The 20,602-nt window shown below is 35.3% G+C and overlaps 1 protein-coding gene across 1 annotated transcript in view; it reads right to left on the bottom strand.

The window, feature by feature from the left end:
* The window catches only part of YTHDC1 (YTH domain containing 1), a 33,282-nt gene extending 14,767 nt beyond the window's left edge, over nt 1-18,515 (bottom strand). Inside the window, 8 exon segments of the mRNA XM_028507586.2 lie at nt 41-149; nt 1,649-1,743; nt 2,298-2,351; nt 2,797-2,886; nt 7,036-7,414; nt 7,537-7,865; nt 8,230-8,331; nt 18,144-18,515. Of these exon segments, the coding sequence (XP_028363387.1) occupies nt 41-149; nt 1,649-1,743; nt 2,298-2,351; nt 2,797-2,886; nt 7,036-7,414; nt 7,537-7,865; nt 8,230-8,331; nt 18,144-18,171 (1,186 nt within the window). The 5' untranslated portion in view covers nt 18,172-18,515.
* Between the last annotated feature and the right edge of the window lie 2,087 nt (nt 18,516-20,602).

Below are 20,602 nucleotides of genomic sequence, written 5' to 3'. Positions count from 1 at the left end.
TAATCAATGTTTTCATATATCCCAATTATTTTATTCTTACCTTGAAATTTTCCACTCTCTCTGACAGAAAATATTAAGATAACACTCCTTGCAGATCTGAATGCAGCATTTAATTTTTTCTCATTTACTGGCAGTGTGGACCATACACCCTATACAAATAATGCAAAGATCGTACAAATTGTAATCAATGTCAATCTTTCATATTTCCAATTACATTTGCAAAAGACCAAATCTAGTGATACTTTTGAATTTTTGATTCAAGTTATAATGAAGACACAGGTCTTACTATCAGCTGTCAAAATAATGTAATAATTTTTAAAAACTCAGGAAAAATATGGAGAAAATTACCAACCTTAACAAAATTATTAAAACAACTAAATACATGTTTGGGGGGGAGGCGGGATTCAAATCATATGGGCTAGAATTCTATATAATAAAAACAATCACAATTATTTTAAAATCATAGCCATTTACTGTGGTAAAAACATGTTTGAAGGTGAATCACAACACATACATTTTTCTGTCTTAAAAATTGTGACTCACAAAATAATTTAAAATTACTGTACAAATAAATCCATAAGTGACGAATTTATCAAATTTCTAGCATTTCCCAGTTTTCCTACTTAAGTTCAAATTTTTATGTATCAACAGTTTCACTGAAGAGGCTTGTGTTCTTTATATAGAACCAGAACACAGTTAATTTCCAAAGAATTTTAAGCAATTCTTTGTTCATGAATGACTGAGAGACAGAAGAGGTAGGTAAAGCAAAAACTCTAACTCAGTTTTACCAGCTCACACAAACTAGATCTCATTCACAGTAAGTGCTTAATTACTTCTGTGTAAATCCACTCCAGTGGAAAGGAATAAACCTCCACTAGACAGCTATTTGGTACATTATTCCTTCCATATGTAAAATTTGATGGGTAATCCTCAAATAAAGAATATTAACATTGATAGAAATATAAGTAGAAAAAATGTTTAACTTTAGTTTTTAATTTCTTAAAAATTAGCAGAAACTGTAATTACTCATTGTAAACCAAGAACAGAAAGATATAATAGCTGGGGTAGCAAACGTGTATTTTTGTGGCAAAAACACAAAAATTATTGTCTTACAACATCCTACAGCAATTGAGCATATCCTGTTTGTGAAGCCTGCAGTTGGACTTTAAGCTAATTCTTTCCTTTTCTTCCAAAGCCAAGTGACTTTACTTTTAAAAATAAAACTCTCTCCATAAAGAAATGAATTCAAGATCTCAAGGTATAAAACAAGCATCAATATAAAGCAAAAATTGGTTAATTAACAAAACTTTTTAAAAAGTATTATTAGTACAAAAAATTAGCAATCAAATATAGAAACACAAAAATCAACAGAAATACATCCTTTACAATACAAAGTATAATGCACATACACATATATTCCTTAATATTGAATATCTGACTTCAAAAATCATCTTTAAAAGATTTAAAAGAAAACCCGGATTGCTGTAAGGTTGCCTAACCAAGCAGAAAACAGACCCTAAGTGGCAACTGGGCTCTGAATCTTTCAAGCTTTTATGAAAAATGATAGTATATCTTATGCTAATCAGTTTGACCTTCCCATTTAAAATGTTCAAAATTAGGATAATTTCAACAGAACTGACACTAATACCTTAGCTTTGGCAAGAGACACATTCTCATGGTTGTTACTCTTTATGAGAAAAAATCTTGCATCTTGTAGGACATATTTGAGTTTACTCGTTTGATCTGAAAAAAAGAAATCCAAATTGATTAAAGAGAGGTCATTATCACATAAAAGGGACATTAAGCTGTACTAAAATTAGCCCTCCGCAGCCCAATTTTTAAAGTTCATAATCACCCACTGAACCTATAAAGCTAAGCCACAAGACATAATAAAGCAAAGCTAAGAAAAGAATCAGCATTTTGCAAGAAGGTAAACCTAATCCAGTGATGTTCCGATATATCAGATCCATACTTAAGTATGAAAATGGCTACAAATTTTACAATTTCTCCCATCAAATTATTCTTTTAAAGATTGAAAACAGATTATTATGCTATTAAAAATATATATATATATACCATCCATGGTGCCCCAAAACTGTAACATATCCTGAGATGTTTGCTATTGCTCTAAAAGATATGCACTAAGTGAACATGGAGATCTATGTAAGACCACATTATTTTTCCATTAATATATCAGAACATTACTACATTAAAACCAACTATAATGGAAAACCAATAAGGCAAAACAATGACTTTATGCAGCATGCAATGAAAACAATTTCAAATTTAAATGATACCTTTTCGGACAGCACGAACGGAAGATGATAATTTCTCATGCTTCTTTTCTGAACCTGTATTTAGCCAAAGTACATTTGTTCAGATTGAGCTTTAATAGAGATAAGACAAAATTTCTACAGTCTTGTCACATCAAGTTCTCATTCAAGACAAATTATTCTTCCTGGCGCACCCACATACACAAAAAAATACTTCTCAATGTGTACGAGTGTTTTGCTTTTTGGGTTGTTTGGATTTTTAAAGATACGTATATTTGAACAGTTTCCCACTCAGAAAACTAGTCACTGAATCATCATCTTCCAAGAAAAAAAAAAAGTGAAATTCCACTTAAGCAGTAACAGAACAGGATTGAAATAATAAGAAAAAGCTTAGTTTTCTCTAGAATTATTACACTGAACATGCCATCAACAAGTTCATACTAAATTACAGCCTCCACACACTTTCTACAGATTACACTAAAATCAGTTGCATAAGATTGTAAATAAAGGTAAATGATAATACCTGCATATGACTCTGATGCAGGAGCTTCCACTTCTATCAAAACAATTGGAGAAATACCTCTAGCTCTCTTTCTTTCCTTTTTATCTTTTTCTCATCTAAAAATAATTAAGCAAGATTTTAAAAACATTACAAACACAGGTATCGGTAACAAGAACATAACATGTATCCTGTTTTTTTCCATAATACCTAAATATTAATCATTGCTAATCTCTTCCTTGCTTCTCATTACCTCAGAATGAGATATTCCATTTCAAAGACACTATTCAAAAACTAAGGGCATGCCCATAATTGTGAGTTCTTTATACTGTATATAAAGGTGTCTTGAATAAAGTTTTCCAAAAGGTGGGAAAAATCTGCAAAGAAAACTCAACTTTCCCGTCAATAAAATTTTACTGTATTTCCCTCTATGTATCAGTTCCACTGTTCCAGGTCCTCTCTTTTAAAAAGTATACTGAGTCTTCATCACAATTCCAACTCATTCCTAGATGTCTAATGAACTCCAGACTGAAAGCTATTCAACTGTTACTTAAAAAAGAAAAAAAAACAGAAAGTATAGTAAATTAGTGATTCCCTTCTGGTGGCCACGCTTATTTGGTGTCTTCCATTCCTCTTGCTCATTTCCTTCCTAGGTTACTGTTCCTATCAAATTCAATTTAGAATGTATTACTAAAATCTTAATGATTTCCTATGTATTTCTAATGAGATGGAATCTTCAGTAAACAGAAAGGTTTGCATTACATGTCACATAAAAACTATTTCAAGCTTAATTTGAAACTTTATAAATAAATGAGGACCTAAGATGGAACAAGGTTCTCCTGTCTCTATTTACTTGTATTTTAATTATACCATTATAAGCTCCTTTACTTTTCTTCACTAGGAAATAAGAATGGATAAGAAGGGAAAAAATGGCATTTATATATACACACATATATACACATATTATATATACACACATATATGTATATATAGCTGAAACATACTCATCGATTTTGCATATAATTTCCTATTATATAATGACTCTGCAGAGTTAACTATTTTAAAAGTTTTAAACAAATTACCTCCCTTAAGCTCCCCTCCGAACAAACTCACAAGATACATAATGCCATTATTCTCATTTACAGAAAAAGAACCTCTATTTAGAGGGGTGATTAAGACAACTTGGCGAGTGTCCTACAGTTTCTGGGCAGTGGAATCTGGTTTCAAATGCATGACCTGTAACTTGAAGTACAAACCCTGAGTTCTATTCTTAATGAGCTAATGAAAAAGTTATTTTACTACTATTCTTGAAAAGGAATTCTAGGTCCAAGATGGAAAACTCCAAGGACTTCCTAAGTTCCTTTTCTTTAGTTGAAGCATCTCCACCTTAGTCAATAGACTAATAACTGCTTCTCTAAATAGATGTAACAAGAAACTTGTAAATGTCACTTGGAGCTGAAAGGCAGAGCAAAGAAGCACATAATTGAACGATTACAAAGCTAAGACCATTTAAAGCAAGCAACCACGTGGTCAAAATGATTATTTCAAATAACCAGTAGTATTCTGAGAAAAGCATTTATTTCCAGACTTGCTGGCTTTGAATAATGATACCTAACTTTGTGAACAGATTGAAACTTTTAATAAAAAATACTGAAAATCTCACTCAAATAGGTTAAGAAACCAGGGGTTGTGTCAAAATCCAAATCTCTTTCTACAAGCATTTGTTTTGTTCACTGACTACCTTCCTATATAATCCCTGGCACATAGTATACACCAGATTCATTGAATCAAATATGACATCCACATGAAAGAGACTTAAAAAAAAAACCTTGTTAAAATTTTTCTTTCAAAAATCCTACGTTTAATTTTTCCTCAAATATTTAGGAGTCTATTATAAAGTGATCACTGAAGATGATACATCTCTTTCTCCTATTTAAAAACAATACTTTGAAGATCAAGTATATGGTGACAGACCAGACTAGTCTTGGGGGGTGAGTATACACATGCTGTATTACAAAGTTGTATACCTGAAATATCTACAATGTTATTAACCAATGTTACTCAATAAATTTAATTTTTGAAAAGATTTATTTATTTTTAGAGAAAGGGGAAGGGAGGAAGAGAGGGAGACATATATCAATTGATTGCCTCTCTCATGCCCACAACTGGTAACCTGACCAGCAGCAGACCTGTACCCTGACCAGGAATCAAACCAGCGACCCTTTGGTCTGCAGGCCAGCACTCAAATCCACTGAGCCACACCAGCCAGGACTCAATAAATTTAATTTTCTAAAAACCTAATGGTTCAATGTACTGAAGAAATCTCTCACAAAGATAATGCAGAAAAAAATATAAAAGCACAAATGCAATCCTATCCACCTGTTTTTATGTAATGTTAAATCCACCATTACCATGAGAAATCTACAAGCATTTTTCATTTTTTTTTGCACAACTCCACTGCTCTTACGTTTATGACCTCCTCTCCCATCTGTTATTCTCAAGTCAAAAGAACAATGAAAATCATCTGACAAACAAACCTTTAACATCCATTAAAGTGTGTCACTTCTGTAAGAAAGTTACTGAAAATACTGAAAAAATAAACTGAAATCTAAAGAAATTATGCCACAGAAAATAAATTATTAATCCCTTACATTTAAAAGTTTACATCTACCAATCAAAGAGCCCCAAATCCACCTCCTTATTTCCATTATTATAAACTACTCCATGACAAAATACTAAATACATACTAAGTAGTCTCTAAAACATCTTCCACATAAGGGACCTTTAAATGAAAATCTGTAAAATGTCCTTTGTTAAGGAAAAAAACATGTATCTTTTAAAACAAATACGTATTATACTAAGTTTTGATATCAAGGTTTTAAAAAATGGATACCATTCGGTGTGAATTATCTGATCTACAAAAATACAAAGTATAATTAAGTACCTTGCTACAGTATCAGCATCATCTCAAAACTTGTTAAAAATGCAGATTTCTGGTCCTACTTATTTAAATAAGTCCCTCTGGTATGAGTTCAACAAGACAAACACTAAAGTCTAAGAAACGGTTTCTACTATGGATACCAATAAGACTCATGTCATAAAATATTTCTAACCCCATGGTTGTTGTACACATTTTCCCCAATAAATGAACATTCATTGATATTGCCAATGCAATTGTTCTCTATCCATTATTATAAACTATAAAAAATATACCCCATCAGTTTTCAAAGTCTCAAATTTAACACTCTAGAGAGCAAAAGGTTGAAAGCACTTCAGTTGTCAATCACTAGAAAGTACCTGGCCATTTACTCTATAATCTACACACTCTAACAAGAGCATGATTTACTAACAACGTATCACTAAAATGATAAAATTCTATAATAATAAATAGGTAACTATCCTATATATATCAAAAGATTAGTATTTTTCTTGTATTCCAATGCTTAGAACATTTTGCTTAAGAAGATCTGTCTGCATCTTTACATAAGACTGCTGTTGATAGCATAATCCTTATATAATGGGCAAAGATCTTTAAGTACCCTGACCTTCTTTTGCTGTACCCTCTGAATTTCTCCACCAAAAGGGGCCCCTCAACCTAGTGACTGCAATCATCTAACATACCTACATTTACATCTCATGGATCAAACAGGGATAAAATGGGTGGGACATGTAGTAATAAAGGAACAACCAAAGATGGCTTACCCAATCTCTCCACAAGAATTTTATACACTCTTGTTTACATTTTGTACCGTTAACCCAGCCCTCTGGAGACCCTGCACCAGCAGTCAACACACACGGAGAATTGAAAGAAAAGTTTATGCTCCCAAAAGAAAGAAAAGGAGTTGTTTCAATTTCTATTGCCACATGATGAAAATCTAGAGGCATTTAACATGGAAATATTGTAATACCTGTGGCACAGGTGCCACATACTTCAAGCACATCAGTGTTTAAAAAAATCTGTTGCTAATATAAAAGCTGAAAATTCATAACATTAAGACCTGAAACACATTTCCTTATAGCAAAACAAACTTATGTTCATTTATAATACATTCAAGCAGGTAAATGCCTTTACAAAGTATGTAAATCTTATTCATGTTTTACAATACTCAAAACCTATAATTAACTATAAAATAATCACAAGGCAATCTTACTGACCTCCTCCATCTCCTCAAAATTTTATAATTTAAACATGTTCAAGAATAAAACCAATCAGGTCAAGTTTGATTTTTTTTTTAAGGGCAAACTTTTGCGTATAAATAGTACCTGATCCATCCGTGCCTGAACCAGATCTGACAGACCCATCTGTGAAGGAAACGGATTCAGAATCAGAGTCGCTAGCCTCACTTCGAGTGTCATAATCATTTCCCTCTTCCTTCTGATCTCTCTCATCCTGTTCAGAGCTTCCTTCATCTTTCCGTCGATCCATCTTATACTCTTCATCTTCCTCTGCATCTTCTTCTACCTCTTCATCTTCCTCCACATCTTCCACCCCTTCCTCCTCATTCTCAGTATTGTTGCCTTGCTCATCAGAAGAAGCACTGCTGCCAGTCTCATGGTCAGAGCCATATTCTTCAGAGTTCACCTCTTCCTTAGAAGACTGGCTGGATCTGCTTGCACGTCTATCCACTTCAAGCCCAATTCTCTGATGTTTAAAGAAAAAGGGAATCAGCAGTCATATAAAAGACAAGGTCAGAGTGAATAAATAGTTCTAAAGCCTCAGAAAAAAATTGCTTTCTGTTTTATAGCTGCAATAATATTTACTACCTCGACACCATCTGGTGTAGGAGATTTGGCCCTCCTTTCAGGATCCCTTTTACGGAGACAAGCTTTCTCTGGTGGACTCTTATAAGGTTCTCTGGAGGCACTGCTTGATAAACGAATCTTCCGATCAGCTTCTAGACGCTTGTTTCTTTCAGATCTTTGATATTCCTCATTTTTATATTCTGTTACCGACTTTCCCTTTGTACTAACTATTCTTTTGTTATTGCTAACTGATGAGCTCAGTGGCTTAGAAATCAACTGTCTTGAATGAACAGAGGGCTTTTGTCGTTTGATGTCAGTAGATTCCATTCGGTCACTTTTTCTTTTTGATCCTTAAAAACACGATTTAAAATAACATATAAGTAAGTGTTTGGGTATTCCACTTATTTCAGCAAAGATTAACAGATATTGTGTATCAGACAGGGGAAAAGCCTCATTTATTTAAAATATCTTCTGAAATTATTCAGAAGTTAATCATAAAGAAAATATACCTTTCAAACCTAGGAGAATAAATTCATCTATTTGAGATGTTTCACACATCTGAAAAAAAAATTACTCTTATGTGGAATTAGGTACCACTGTTTATGACTGTGCTTTTGGTATTAATGTCTCAAGAAACAAGTACAAAAGCAAAGTCATTTTCTTAAAAAATTAAATTCTATATAGTTATTTTAACAAAAATAACAGAAATCTTACCCTTTTTCTCGTTTTTATCTTGTTCACTCTCTGGATTATACAGTTCATCATCCTGTTCTGGTACTTCAGTTAAAATATCATCTAAAACATTGAGTTCTCCATCTGAAAGCAAGAAAATTAAAATTGGTGAAATTATTATCATTAAGGTTATGGAATTATAAGAACATAACCCTCAGAAAACTTTTACTTCAGGATGAAGACAAAAGAGTTAATTCCTATAAAGTCATACAAAGTAAAGATGATACAGAGCCCTGGTGTACAAAGTCAGGTGCATACACCCCATAGGGTATGAAAGGACACCCCATAGGGTATGAAAGGATCTATAAGGACACACAAGGTGCATCTCACATACTTTAATTTCTACATTTTGTAACTGCTTAAAATATGCACAATAAATTAGTATGGAAACGTGTATAACTTATACATACACATTTACCAAGGATTGTGTGCTCCCTGTAAGATACTTATTAACTACAAGGAGAAAAGTTGGCAGACTCTAGCATAATCAACCAAAGTTACCATCATCAATAGTGGGTCAAATCAGTATCATAGACCTCTTACACTGAGAATAGAACAATTCTGTGATATTCCTATGAAAAAATGCCAATTTGAATGTATATATGAGGAAACGTCAAACAAATCCAAATTAAGGAACATCCAAAAATGTCAATGTCTTGTAAGACTAAAGTGACCATGACTAAGTGAATACAGCACTTGATCTGAAACATAATTGGGAAAACCAACAAACTCTAAGTAAGGTCTATAGATTATAGTAAGTATCAATGCTAATTTCCTGATTGTGATAGTATGTATTACAGTTAAGTAAAACGTGGTCTTAATTTTTAGGAAATACATGATCTAAGTATTAGGGGCAAAGAATCATCATGTCTGCAATTGACTAATGAACAATTCAGGAAAAAAGTGTGTCTGCATGCATATATGTACAAATATACACTGAGAGAGAAAATGTGTTTAAAAGAAAATATGAAATAAAAAATATGAAAGGCAAATGTGGTAAAATGTTAACACTTGTAGAATATGGCTAAAAAGTAAAGTATATGTACTATTCTTATGGCTATTGTTTGAAATAATAGCAAAATAAAGTAAAAAGAAAAATTTATTGATGTGCTATATAACCAAAACATTTCAAGCTGCTGGGACAGACTATAAAAGTGTAACTTGTCCAGACAAGCAAACCAATGCTATAACTGACATAATGTTCAATGATCATGAAAACTTAAAATTCAGTTTTGTCACCCCAATCCTACCCTCACACTCTCTAATGGGACAAAGTAAATCTTAGAAATACATGCACATTATTTACCACTTTCAACTAATTTTTTTATAAAAGACTAAATTTAATGGTAAAAGTTTTCAACGCTAAGTAGTCCAGTAACAAAGAGTTTTTCAAATTTAAGATGTGGCAAAGAGAAGTATACAGTTATGAAACTGAGACAAGACAATTATTTTTATGGCTCTGGCCAAAAAGCAAGCCCCTCAAAGTATAACAAGGGTTATTAACCTGGGTTCTATAAGCAGAATAGATGGGATTCAAATTTCCACCAAGGATAATAGAAATCAGTGACTGAAGAGAAACAAAACAGTTAATGCAGGTGTGATAAGAAGGAAAGCAAGGTTAGGTAGGATACAGAAAAGGTAACACAACACCCTCCACTGTATTTAGAGTTAGATACAGTTGCTATTTAAGAACATCTGAAAATTACGTATGGCACAGCAGTTGATTTCTTTGGTGATAAAATGTTATCTGTACTTTACCATTTTTCTAAAAATATATACTATATGGATTTTTAAATTTTTGTTTACTTTATTCTTTTAAGAATTACTTAAAATCAAACTATGCCAAACCAAAAAGGCTTCTCTCACCTTCTGGATTCAGTATTTTCACTAAGGAGGAAATTCTCTCAAGATCTGAATGATGGCAAACAAAATTAATTTTAGACTTTATATTATAAATAAATAACATAATTTTAATAGAAGAAAGTCTAAGTTTTACAGATATTTATTAATCCTTGGGTAAAAGCTCTCTAGTCAGGAAAAAAAACAAATGGGTCCCAACAGATCTTGACAGAATACATTTATAGAAACACAAATTTAAAACTATCACAACAAAGTAAGGAATTAAGTGAATACAGTGTTACTTCTTTTCATGAAATTATTAGCTCTAATTAGAAGTATCAACTCAAAAATGTGGACCTTCACATGAAATCATACACTTTATGTGTTAAGAGGTTAAAGAACTACATAGTTTCATTTAAATCAATCTAAATTTCAGACATGCCTAAATCATGATTCCCGTTATTAAAAAGTGAATTTTTGTTTTAAAAAGCTGTAACTAGTAACTTAGTAAAATTCAGAGATTAGTTTTAAAAAGCATCTATAATTTCTTAAGACAAATACTAACCAATGCTTACTTTTAAAAACACTTTAGAACTTTCACATGTGTCATATGTTCATATCACAAGAAACATGTAAGGTATGTTTTATCATACATTCCTCTGCAGATACACAAAACTACTCATGTAGAAATAGATAGATATGAGTCTACAGTTCAGGCTTTCTAAATCTAGGGTTAAATTAGATGGAAAACATGAGAACACCTTAAACAAAGTACAAGAAACAAACAATAATGTAAGTGATTAAAAGGTAGTGTGCACTAGATTAATTTCATATTAGTGCACCAGAATGCTCTGTATTATCAACATTATAACATCTTAAATGTGCTTTTAAGATTAACCATAGCATCCTCACTTAATAGTCCACACATTTTATCTGTATTATAATCCAAGATATCAATAAGCAAACTGTGGTTTTATTACAGTATTGGCAAACTAAGACCTGCAGAACAAGTTCAGCACAAGAGCTTGTCTTTGACCCACAAGAAAAGAAAGCTTTTTGGATTTTTTAGGTTGTATTTAAAAAAAAAAAAAAAAAGAAAACATGACCAAGACCATATGTGGCCCACATAAAGCCTAAAATATTATTTACTATCTGGTCTTTTATAAAAAGTTTGCCAGCCCTGATATAAATTACAACATTTTCAGTTACTTTCCCCCATCACTGGAACTAAATACTTTTTACTGAAATATGACAGAAAGGAGAGATTTGAATTTGACAGAAAAAATTCCAGGTTACCATTTAGGAGCTAGATATTCTTGGGGAAAATTCCAGTCTGAGCTCCAGTTTCTTCACCTCTGGTAAGAGGCATTTACAATAAAAATATCAGTGTTTGGGGAAGAAAAGAGGGAAGGCAATTATCTGAATATTCTGATGAGTTTTTCAACCTGTAAGCCTTTTCCTATTACACTACCAGATTCTAATAAACTGCCTGCCATAACCCTTTTGTTAATGACTAGAGGACATGATATACAAAATTCAGTCCAAAATATAAAACAAATTTTTTTTCAGTAAGACAAAATACATACATATATATATATATATATATATATATTCTGATTATCTATTGCTGTATAACATGCAACCGCAAAACATGGCTCTTTTCTCCTCAAGATTTTATATATTTTTAGAGAGAGAAGAAGGGACGTTTGAGAAAGGAAGAGAAACATCAATGTGAGAGAGCAACATCAATGGGTTGCCTCCTGTACACACTTCCTAACCAGGGACTGAACCAGAAACCCAGGCATGTGCCCTGACCTGGAATCGAACCTGCAACATACTTGGCGCATGGGACAATGCTCCAAACAACTGAGCCACACCAGTCACGGCAAAACTTGGTGTTTTAGAACAATACAATCATTTATTATTGCTTATGGTTCTGAAGCTCAACCTAGGTACGTCTCTCATATGGCTGCAGTTAGATGGTGTCCAGGACTAGAATCACCCAAAGGCTTGCTCATTTACATTTCTGGCTGGCACCTAGGATGGGAAGACTCAAAAACAGCTGAGGCTTCTAGGGCCTTTCTCTCTGTGGTCACTCTCTACCATGGCAGCTTCAGGATAGGCAGACCTCTTACCTGACAATTTAGGGCGGCTCTAAAGATGTACAAGTCCCAACAGATAAAGGGCCAGGCAAAAGCTCAGCAACATTACCACAGTACTTTATTCAGAGGCAACCACAAAAGTCTACCCAAATTCAAACAGAGAAGACAGACCTGAGACTCTACCTTTTGTTGGGAAACGTGTCAAATACTTGGTATCCTGGTAGATGTTTTCAAAACTACCATCTACTTTGTTTGTTGAAACTTAAGGATTTTAACTATAAGTGTAAGGTGTATTTTTTAAAGCCCCCCAAAAGGTGATATTTTATAGTACCGAGTTGTAAAGCTAACTTAAGCTGCTTCCTCTGACCCCTTCTTTCCTTGGCTAGAAAATGTACGTTTAATGTATATTTTAATTCATTTTTTCAATTTAGAATGAATTAGTCGTGAAAAAAAAAAGATTATTTTAATATTTTCAGAAGCTACTGCTATTAGAGACCAATCCTCAGTGGCATGTCATTTTTGGGAAAAAAAAAGAAAAAAAGAAAAAGAAAAATTAACTGAGAAAGTAACATTCACAAGTTCTCCTTGGTGACTTTAAATTACTTTAGTATATGTTCCAAATCACTCTCTTTGTTTTGAAACTTAACATTATGCTGTATAGAAATATGCTTATATTAAATTACTTCACAGTAGTTTGACAGAAACAACCCAACCTAAAAATATTAAGATAAATGAGCAAAGGAAAGTAAATGCCAGGTTAAGAAAAGTTCTAGGAACACACACTTCATGTACTATGAAAAAACTCTAACGCAGTTATTTCTGTGATAAAGCACTTTCTCACTATGTTTTCTTGGGGGGAGGTGTTAGAGCTACATAAAGAACTATAGACTTTTAAAAATCATTTTAAAACCTCAAAAATCGTGTTTAAGATGCCACAACAAAATGGATTTTTTCACACGTGAGATGTATTAGCTCATATGATACACAAAATGCTTTATTAAACAGTATATTTCCATTTATGGCTAAAATGCAAATCCACCCAAAAGTTATACACTAATTAGACTGATAGATAAATCTAGTTCTTGGATGCCTTGTTTTTGACAACTAAAGATTTAATATAAAAATCCAAACCTTGTATTTTTAAAGAACTATTTGATCATTAGGGGCCCAGATTCTCACATGAAAACAACCAGCTGGAGCAGTCCTAATAGCCTTCTTTTAAGACATAAAGAAGGTAACATATGTGAAGGTCTGGCATGAGAAAATCTGGGCTTATGCCTGGTAAATCAGTGTACTTACTAATACTGCCTGAACATGGACCATGCTTGTTCTTTTCTTTTTTAATGTGTACTCACCATCACCTACTGTATTAAACAAGTACTTTATCTGCCTGATGCTAGTATGTATATAAGCCTGAAATTCCTAAATAACACTGACACTAAATAACTGCAAATCAATTGAAGGTTCAGTTCAATGAACCCTGAGGCACAGGGGATACCACACTCCTTTTTGGTATATATGGTACTTTGTAAAAGAGTAGAAATGCTAAATAAAGGGGATAATTTTACTCAACTCTCATGGATTAGTTGCCTTGACAAGATGTAAAGCATCATGTTGTCAGATCTTCTGAATTTTCAAGAGAATTCCCAAATTCCAATTTTTATTTGTAACGGCCTGTTAACTGTTGCCTCAATGAAAAACAAAACAGGCTGCTGCTGGCCTGAGCCCTCTGTGGAAGTGTAATCATCTGTGAACCTTATGCTTTCCCAATGTATGGTGTATATGGACTTCATTTAATGCTCACTGGTGCAGGCTAAGCCAGCAAGATCTCAGTTATCACAAACTATTAGCAAACTGATTTTGTATAGATTCAGGGGTACATAAGGCAAAAATAAGGAAATAAAAATAATCATTGTTTTTAGAGCCTATTCAAAAACTGACAAGACGTTAGCAATAAAAGGGCTTGTGTTTTGTTGCTTGATTGGGGGATTTTGTTTTGAGATAAACATGGAAACTTAAAAATCTAACTGGCTCTGTATGCAACAAAATGAAGCCCCAGAATTAAAATGACTGAAATCTCACAATTCTGAATCCAAATGTACTCTTTCCACTTTACTCTTGCAATTCCTGGCCCAGTAAGGCCACCAACTCCAGGGATGATTAGCGTAGAAAATTAACCTTTATCTGAGACACAGTCCTTTTTTTTATTAAACCCCAGAAGCTTCTAGGTCAAGAGATACTAAATACTATTTATTTCAGGGTCCAGCATCAGACTAAGATGTAGAGTATTTAAATAAAGAAAACTGTCACGTAAATATACTACACATTTTGTTTTCCAAACCGCACCAGAGAACATTATACATTTTGTTTTATTAACATAGTTTTACTGGGGTAGGGCAATGGAGCAAGATTTCCTACAACCTCCTCTTCTGTTACATTTTACATTAGTCTCTTAGTTTCTTCTTTTGTCATTCAAAACTTTCAATCCTCTAAATGAAGTGTAGAAATTTGGATTTCCCATCCCATCCATATTTCTTGCCTTCCAAAAAAAAAATTACAACCTGACGTCTAAGAAGAGCACTTTCAATTTTTTATTCCACTTTTATTATGCGTAAAATACATTAGAATACCAAATACTACTCTATACTTTATAGGGCCTTAACTAAAGTGGACCCAAGAAAGTCAATCTTATCCCAAGGATATATTCACTACAGGGAGGGCTACCGTATGTATATACATATGTGTGTGTACATGTAACTGCCTATACACATTTATATGCACTTGCCTGCATGACTGTGTGTACATACATAATTCAAACTCTAAAACTCTTGGCTTTGGCATCAATAGCACATGTCACCTAACTAGTCAGTTATTAATGAACTCCAACCTGTAATGGTTTACAATACAACTACCACATATCAGGTACCTGGGGAACAAGACATACTCCTCCTCGCCCTCATGGAGCTTCCAGTGTGGTAATGCAAAAACACACTACTTATGAAAGGGGTAATTCAATATAACTACTCTTTAGAAAGAACCTTGTTTAAGAGCTTAAAAAATAAAATTTATACAAGGTGTTTATAGTATAAAAGATGTGTACTGCCTCACAGAAAAATGGCATTTAACATGATTATCACCGTCAACATTCCAACTTCTTTCAAATCTACTTTTTGGACAAATAATCAAAGGAACTGGCAATCTGTCCAATTATATAGGCTTTAGCTGCTAAGTGTTGTTCTTACAGAAGCATTATAGATCTTGATGTCCCTGTATTACACAGCTGATGTGAAAAACCCAATAATCAAAGGACTCTATGGACCAAAAATCTTTTAACTGTTCTGTTAGGAAAGCACTCACAAGGGACCTAAGGGTTGTGACACATCTAAGATTCTTGCAAAACTTATCCTCATAATTTTCCAATATTTCATATAACTGATGATAGTAAATGCTCAGCTTCCCACCTATTCTTGTTCGAGTATGAGAAGAAAAGGTCAAGTATTTATTCTAATTCTGGCTATTACTCTAGCTGGGTGACAATGATCAAGTGAGTTAAGACACCTTGGGGCTCAGTTTCCGTATTTGCAAAAAGACTTCTAGAAATCTTCCTATTTCCAAACTAAATAAGCAATTCCAATAGGTTTGTATTTGCTAGCTTTCCTAATAAACATCAGACAATCTAAACTATAAAGTACATATAAAAAGATTTTAAGCCCTGGCTGGTGTGGCTCAGTGTATTGAGTGCGGGCTGCAAACCAAAGGATTGCTGGTTCGATTCCCAGTCAGGGAACATGCCTGGGTTGGGGGCCAGGTCCCCAGTGGGGGCCATGTGAGAGGCGACCGTACACTGAAGTTTCTCCCTCTCTTTCTCCTGCCCTTCCTCTCTTTCTAAAAATAAATAAAATCTTAAAAAAAAAAAACCCTACTTGACCTAATAAGTGAATTTGGCAAAACCAGCAGGATACAAAGTCAATATTCAGAAGTCGATGGCATTTTTGTACACCAACAATGAAATAACAGAAAAGGAAACTAGGAATAAAATCCCATTTACTATAGCAATGACAAAAAATATATTTTTTAAAGATTTTACTTATTTTTTTAAAGATTTTATTTGTTTACTTTTAGAGGGGAAGGGAGGGAGATAGACAGACACAGAGAGAAACATCAATGTGCAGTTGCTGGGGGTTCTGGCCTGCAACCCAGGCATGTACGCTGGCTGGGAATCGAACCTCGGACACTTTGGTTCCCAGTCCACACTCAATCCACTGAGCTATGCCAGCCAGGCCCCCCCCCCCAATTTAATGGGTAAAATTAATTATGGAAATTAAGTTTTACAAAAAATTTCACAAATGTGATGAGGCCTTTGAAAAGTTGGACAATTTATCCTAAGTACTCCTAATAGGTGGCACACTGCTTCCCAATTATAGTTACAAATTTTATGCATTTGGACTGCATTTTCATCAGTAACTCCATTTCTAAAACAAAAATATTACAACATCACCCACTCCCCCCCCAACCTACATTACTGTGTCTACTCTATTACTGACTTGCCACTATGTTTCAACAGACAGTGAATTTTTGAGTACTGAGTTTTACTCATTTTGCATTTGGTTCATCTCACCCACAAGTGCCATCCACTTCCACACAATCAAATGTTGACTTAATTACTGATTAAAATCATTTGGTTCAATAACTGACTTTACTACTAATTAAAAGCAGTTTCCTTCACTAACACCATGCAATCCTATATATTCACATTCCTCCGAAATGTGATTTCTGAAAACAGTAGGGATGGGGATTTTTTAGCATTCATTTAAGGAAGGAAAATTAATCCTTATTCCTTATCATTCAACTGCTTTAGGACAGGAGCAATATCTTAAACATATTCCCACCCACCCCACTTCCCAAGCTTGTCCCTTTCCTAGGGCAGATGACTGACTCCTCTCTCTGAAAAAGAAAAATTAGGTAAGAAAAGACTACAAGCCTAATGCAACTGTACTCTAGACCCCACTTAACAAATCCCCTCCCCAATTAATTAGGCACACAGAAGGGTAGATCTGTGGAATACAGGACAGCAGATGTTCCATATTTTTATCAACTAGAACCTTTCCAAAACCATCGCGGTAATCTTAGGGTTAGAAAAGAACTTAAGGCACCAGGATCTACATTAACATCCTAGGGCCTGGGGGGTCGGTTGGCATTTCCCAAGACTTGGCATTCCTTCTGACATCATCAGTTCTTCCTATTTTTCACTGTAATTTAACCCCTCCAACTCTCTATAAATTACACCCATTTGTTCCTGGTTGTACCCTCTGAGAGATAAGCACAGCATATTTTTATCAAAATAGTGGCCAGAAATTTTTTGTACGGCTTAAGTCACATAATTATCTTTTCAAACATCGTATTTTCCAAAATAAGTATTCCAGGAAGAAAACTGGAGATTTTTACCACTTTGCCTATTAACAAGAACAGCCAGGAGGATTCACTTGCAAATATTTCTCAAGATTAATAATCCACCTACCTACACTACACGACTTTTTAAACATGCTCACTTACTAGACTACCATCTTTAACCGCGGTATTCAGGGTTTTCGAAATTTAGCGTAACAGATAAAGGTGGTTGTGCATTATATGGGCCTAATCCTTCCAGGAAATAAACCTAAGCGCCTGCAACTCAGAAAAGGCCTTATCTTAGCCCCGCCCAGGGCAGCTAAACGGAAAGTGAAGAGGAAAATTAGGATCAAAGGAAAACCCTAGGCCAGTGGGTTAGGTCTCATGGAGATCCAGAACGAAAGGGCAGGCCCGTTCTCTTCCCGTGTGTGCAAATGTTTCGGTGGGGGCACCGGCTCCGCGCGGGGCAGCCTAACTCCCCAACCCCCCACCCTGCAACGGAGAACTACCGCTCCACCGACCCATTCCCGAGCCCCGCCTCCGCCCGTCACCTTTATCCGCACTAACCTTTCTCCTCCCGACTGTCGGCCGCCATTGCTCCTCTCCTGTTTCCGCCGCCGCCTCGACGCGACTCGCGCGTGGGCCGCAGCCGCGGCCGCAGTAGCACGGGAACGTCCGTCAGTCCGTCCGCCGGGCTGCGTGCTCAAGCACTTTTGCCTCTACCACTCACCTTTCTCAACTCACCCTTTTCCTCCTCGCTTTTTCCCTTTCTCCCTTCTCCCCTTCCCTCCTTGCACTGGAGCCTCCGGAGGCTTAGGCCCAGTCTTCCCGTTGGGGTTTAGGGACGGGAGGGGGATAAGTGGGAGGGAAGGGAAACAGATGGCGACAGCGGGCGGTGCTAAAATGGAGCCTGCTTCCTGCATTAAACAATTCCACTCCCGAAATGCCTTGCGCTGTTTACGCTTCGTTCCTCCCTGGCAACGTCACAGTGCGGAGAGGGGTGGGGAAGCAAAACGGGCGAGGGAACGAGACCTAACGTCGGCACGTCGCCCCGCCCCTGCAGACTGGCGGTCCCTCGAACGAGTATTCGGCTGACTAGGTGGCCCGAGGTTATACCGGCAGTCTGCAGCGCCGAATAGCCCGGGGTGGCTCAGACGGGCGGACTTTCCAGCTTCAGGACAAAGATACTTCCTGTTGCTCCACAGGACTTCCGATTTTCAGTTCTGGAGATCGGTTACTTACTCAGAAAAAGTCTGGGCAGGTCCCTCTCTTTTGCTGCCACCACTTTCTACTCTGGATACCAGAGGCACTTTCTCAGTTTGTGTTCCAGGCTTACCAAAGGCAGCGCAGGATGCAATCAGCCCACTTGCACAAAAATCTACTGGTTTTGTTTTTAATTGGGGAAAGGACGTATACTGCGTGTAAATATTGCATTTTAGTTCACATAATAAATTTGATTTAAAAAATTATCAAGGCTCTGGGGTACACAGTTGATAGAAGACTAGTGAAAAACTGAAACTACGGAAGTGACCAAAAATTTCTTAACTATATAATATGCTAAAATATGCAAGGAAACATACTGCATATTGTCCAAGGATATGAAAATGTAACTTTGTTACACTGCTTCATATCTGTGTTTACAAAGGAAAGAAGATATGAAAGGAAAAAATGTAACATGTAAAAACAAATAGTATATTCAGAGACAGAGTCTACAGTATCTTGTTCTTTGATGGCCTTTGTAATAAGTTGAGACCAAATTGAAGGCCATGGGAAGATTTTTAAGGAGTGCAAAAACAAGAATGGAAAATTGGAGCCATGTGCTGGGTTTTCAGGAGAAAAAAAGGAAAAATTCAGTACATATTGGGTTGGCCAAAAATTCCGTATTTTTTTTTCCGTAAACTAAAAGGCATATTTCTCTTTTTTACCAATAACTTGATTGATTTGGATATCTTGAGTATGTCAGCTATCTCCCTTGTGGTGTAATATTGATTGTTCTCAATTAAGTCTATGTTTGATCACTAGCAGCTTCATCTGGTCTATCCAATGGTGAGCATTGTCTAGTGACAAATCTCCAGCGTGAAACTTCGCAAACCACTTTTGACATAATCAATCAGTCAAGCACCTTCTCTATACACTGCACAAACCTTTTTTTGAGTTTCAGTTGAGTTTTTACTTCCTTGAAATAATAAAGCATAATATGCTAAAAATGTTGCATATTTACATCCATCTTCTATATTAAAATAGCTACACAAAAATTCACCAATTTTAATAAGTTTTTTTAAATGTATGTTATAGGGCAGCTGTCACAATACAACAAATATTTTGAATGGAGTTAAAGACAACCAAGGACTACTAGAGCCATGTTAAGAATAAAACCAAATGAACTTTTTGGCCAACTCAATATAAAACCCAGCTACGTATCAGATACTTTTGAATCAAGGGTTAACAGAACAGTATTTCTGCCTTCAAGAAATTTCTAGTATAATAAAGAGAAGGGATAAGTTAACAGAAAATTACTATGTAAGAATAGCTAAAAACCACATATTCCTATTGTGTGCATTTGACCTACACAATATGATTTGGTCATCCAAAACCTAATTAAATTATATTACTAGCTCTATTTTACATAAAGGGAAATTAAGCACAAAAGGTCAGAAGTGTAAGTAACAAGGTTCAAATACAGGTCATTTGGCTCCACCCAGCCTGCCCACTGGAAAATACACACTGCCTCACAAAGGAAGCTGGGGAAGTTACTGGAACCCTTAGGGGCATGTCACTCAGACTGGGGAGGGGCCAGAATGCAGTAAAGAGTCGAGGGAAAAGGGAAGGGAAAAATAAAGCCTCGTTGAGAATTAAACACTATTAGTTTAGGTGAAGGGGAGACAGGACAAAGGTGATGAGCAGAACTGTTTTTTTTTTACAGCACAAAACAAAAGGTGCGGGGGGGGGGGGGGGGGGGGGGGGGGGGGGGTTCTATATCTGCCCTTCGTTCATTTCAGGTTGCTATTCATTCAATGGTTATGTAA

This window comes from Phyllostomus discolor, chromosome 1 (assembly GCF_004126475.2).
Source record: "Phyllostomus discolor isolate MPI-MPIP mPhyDis1 chromosome 1, mPhyDis1.pri.v3, whole genome shotgun sequence".
Taxonomy (NCBI): Eukaryota; Metazoa; Chordata; class Mammalia; order Chiroptera; family Phyllostomidae; genus Phyllostomus; species Phyllostomus discolor.
This window is presented reverse-complemented; position numbering and strand designations above follow the sequence as displayed.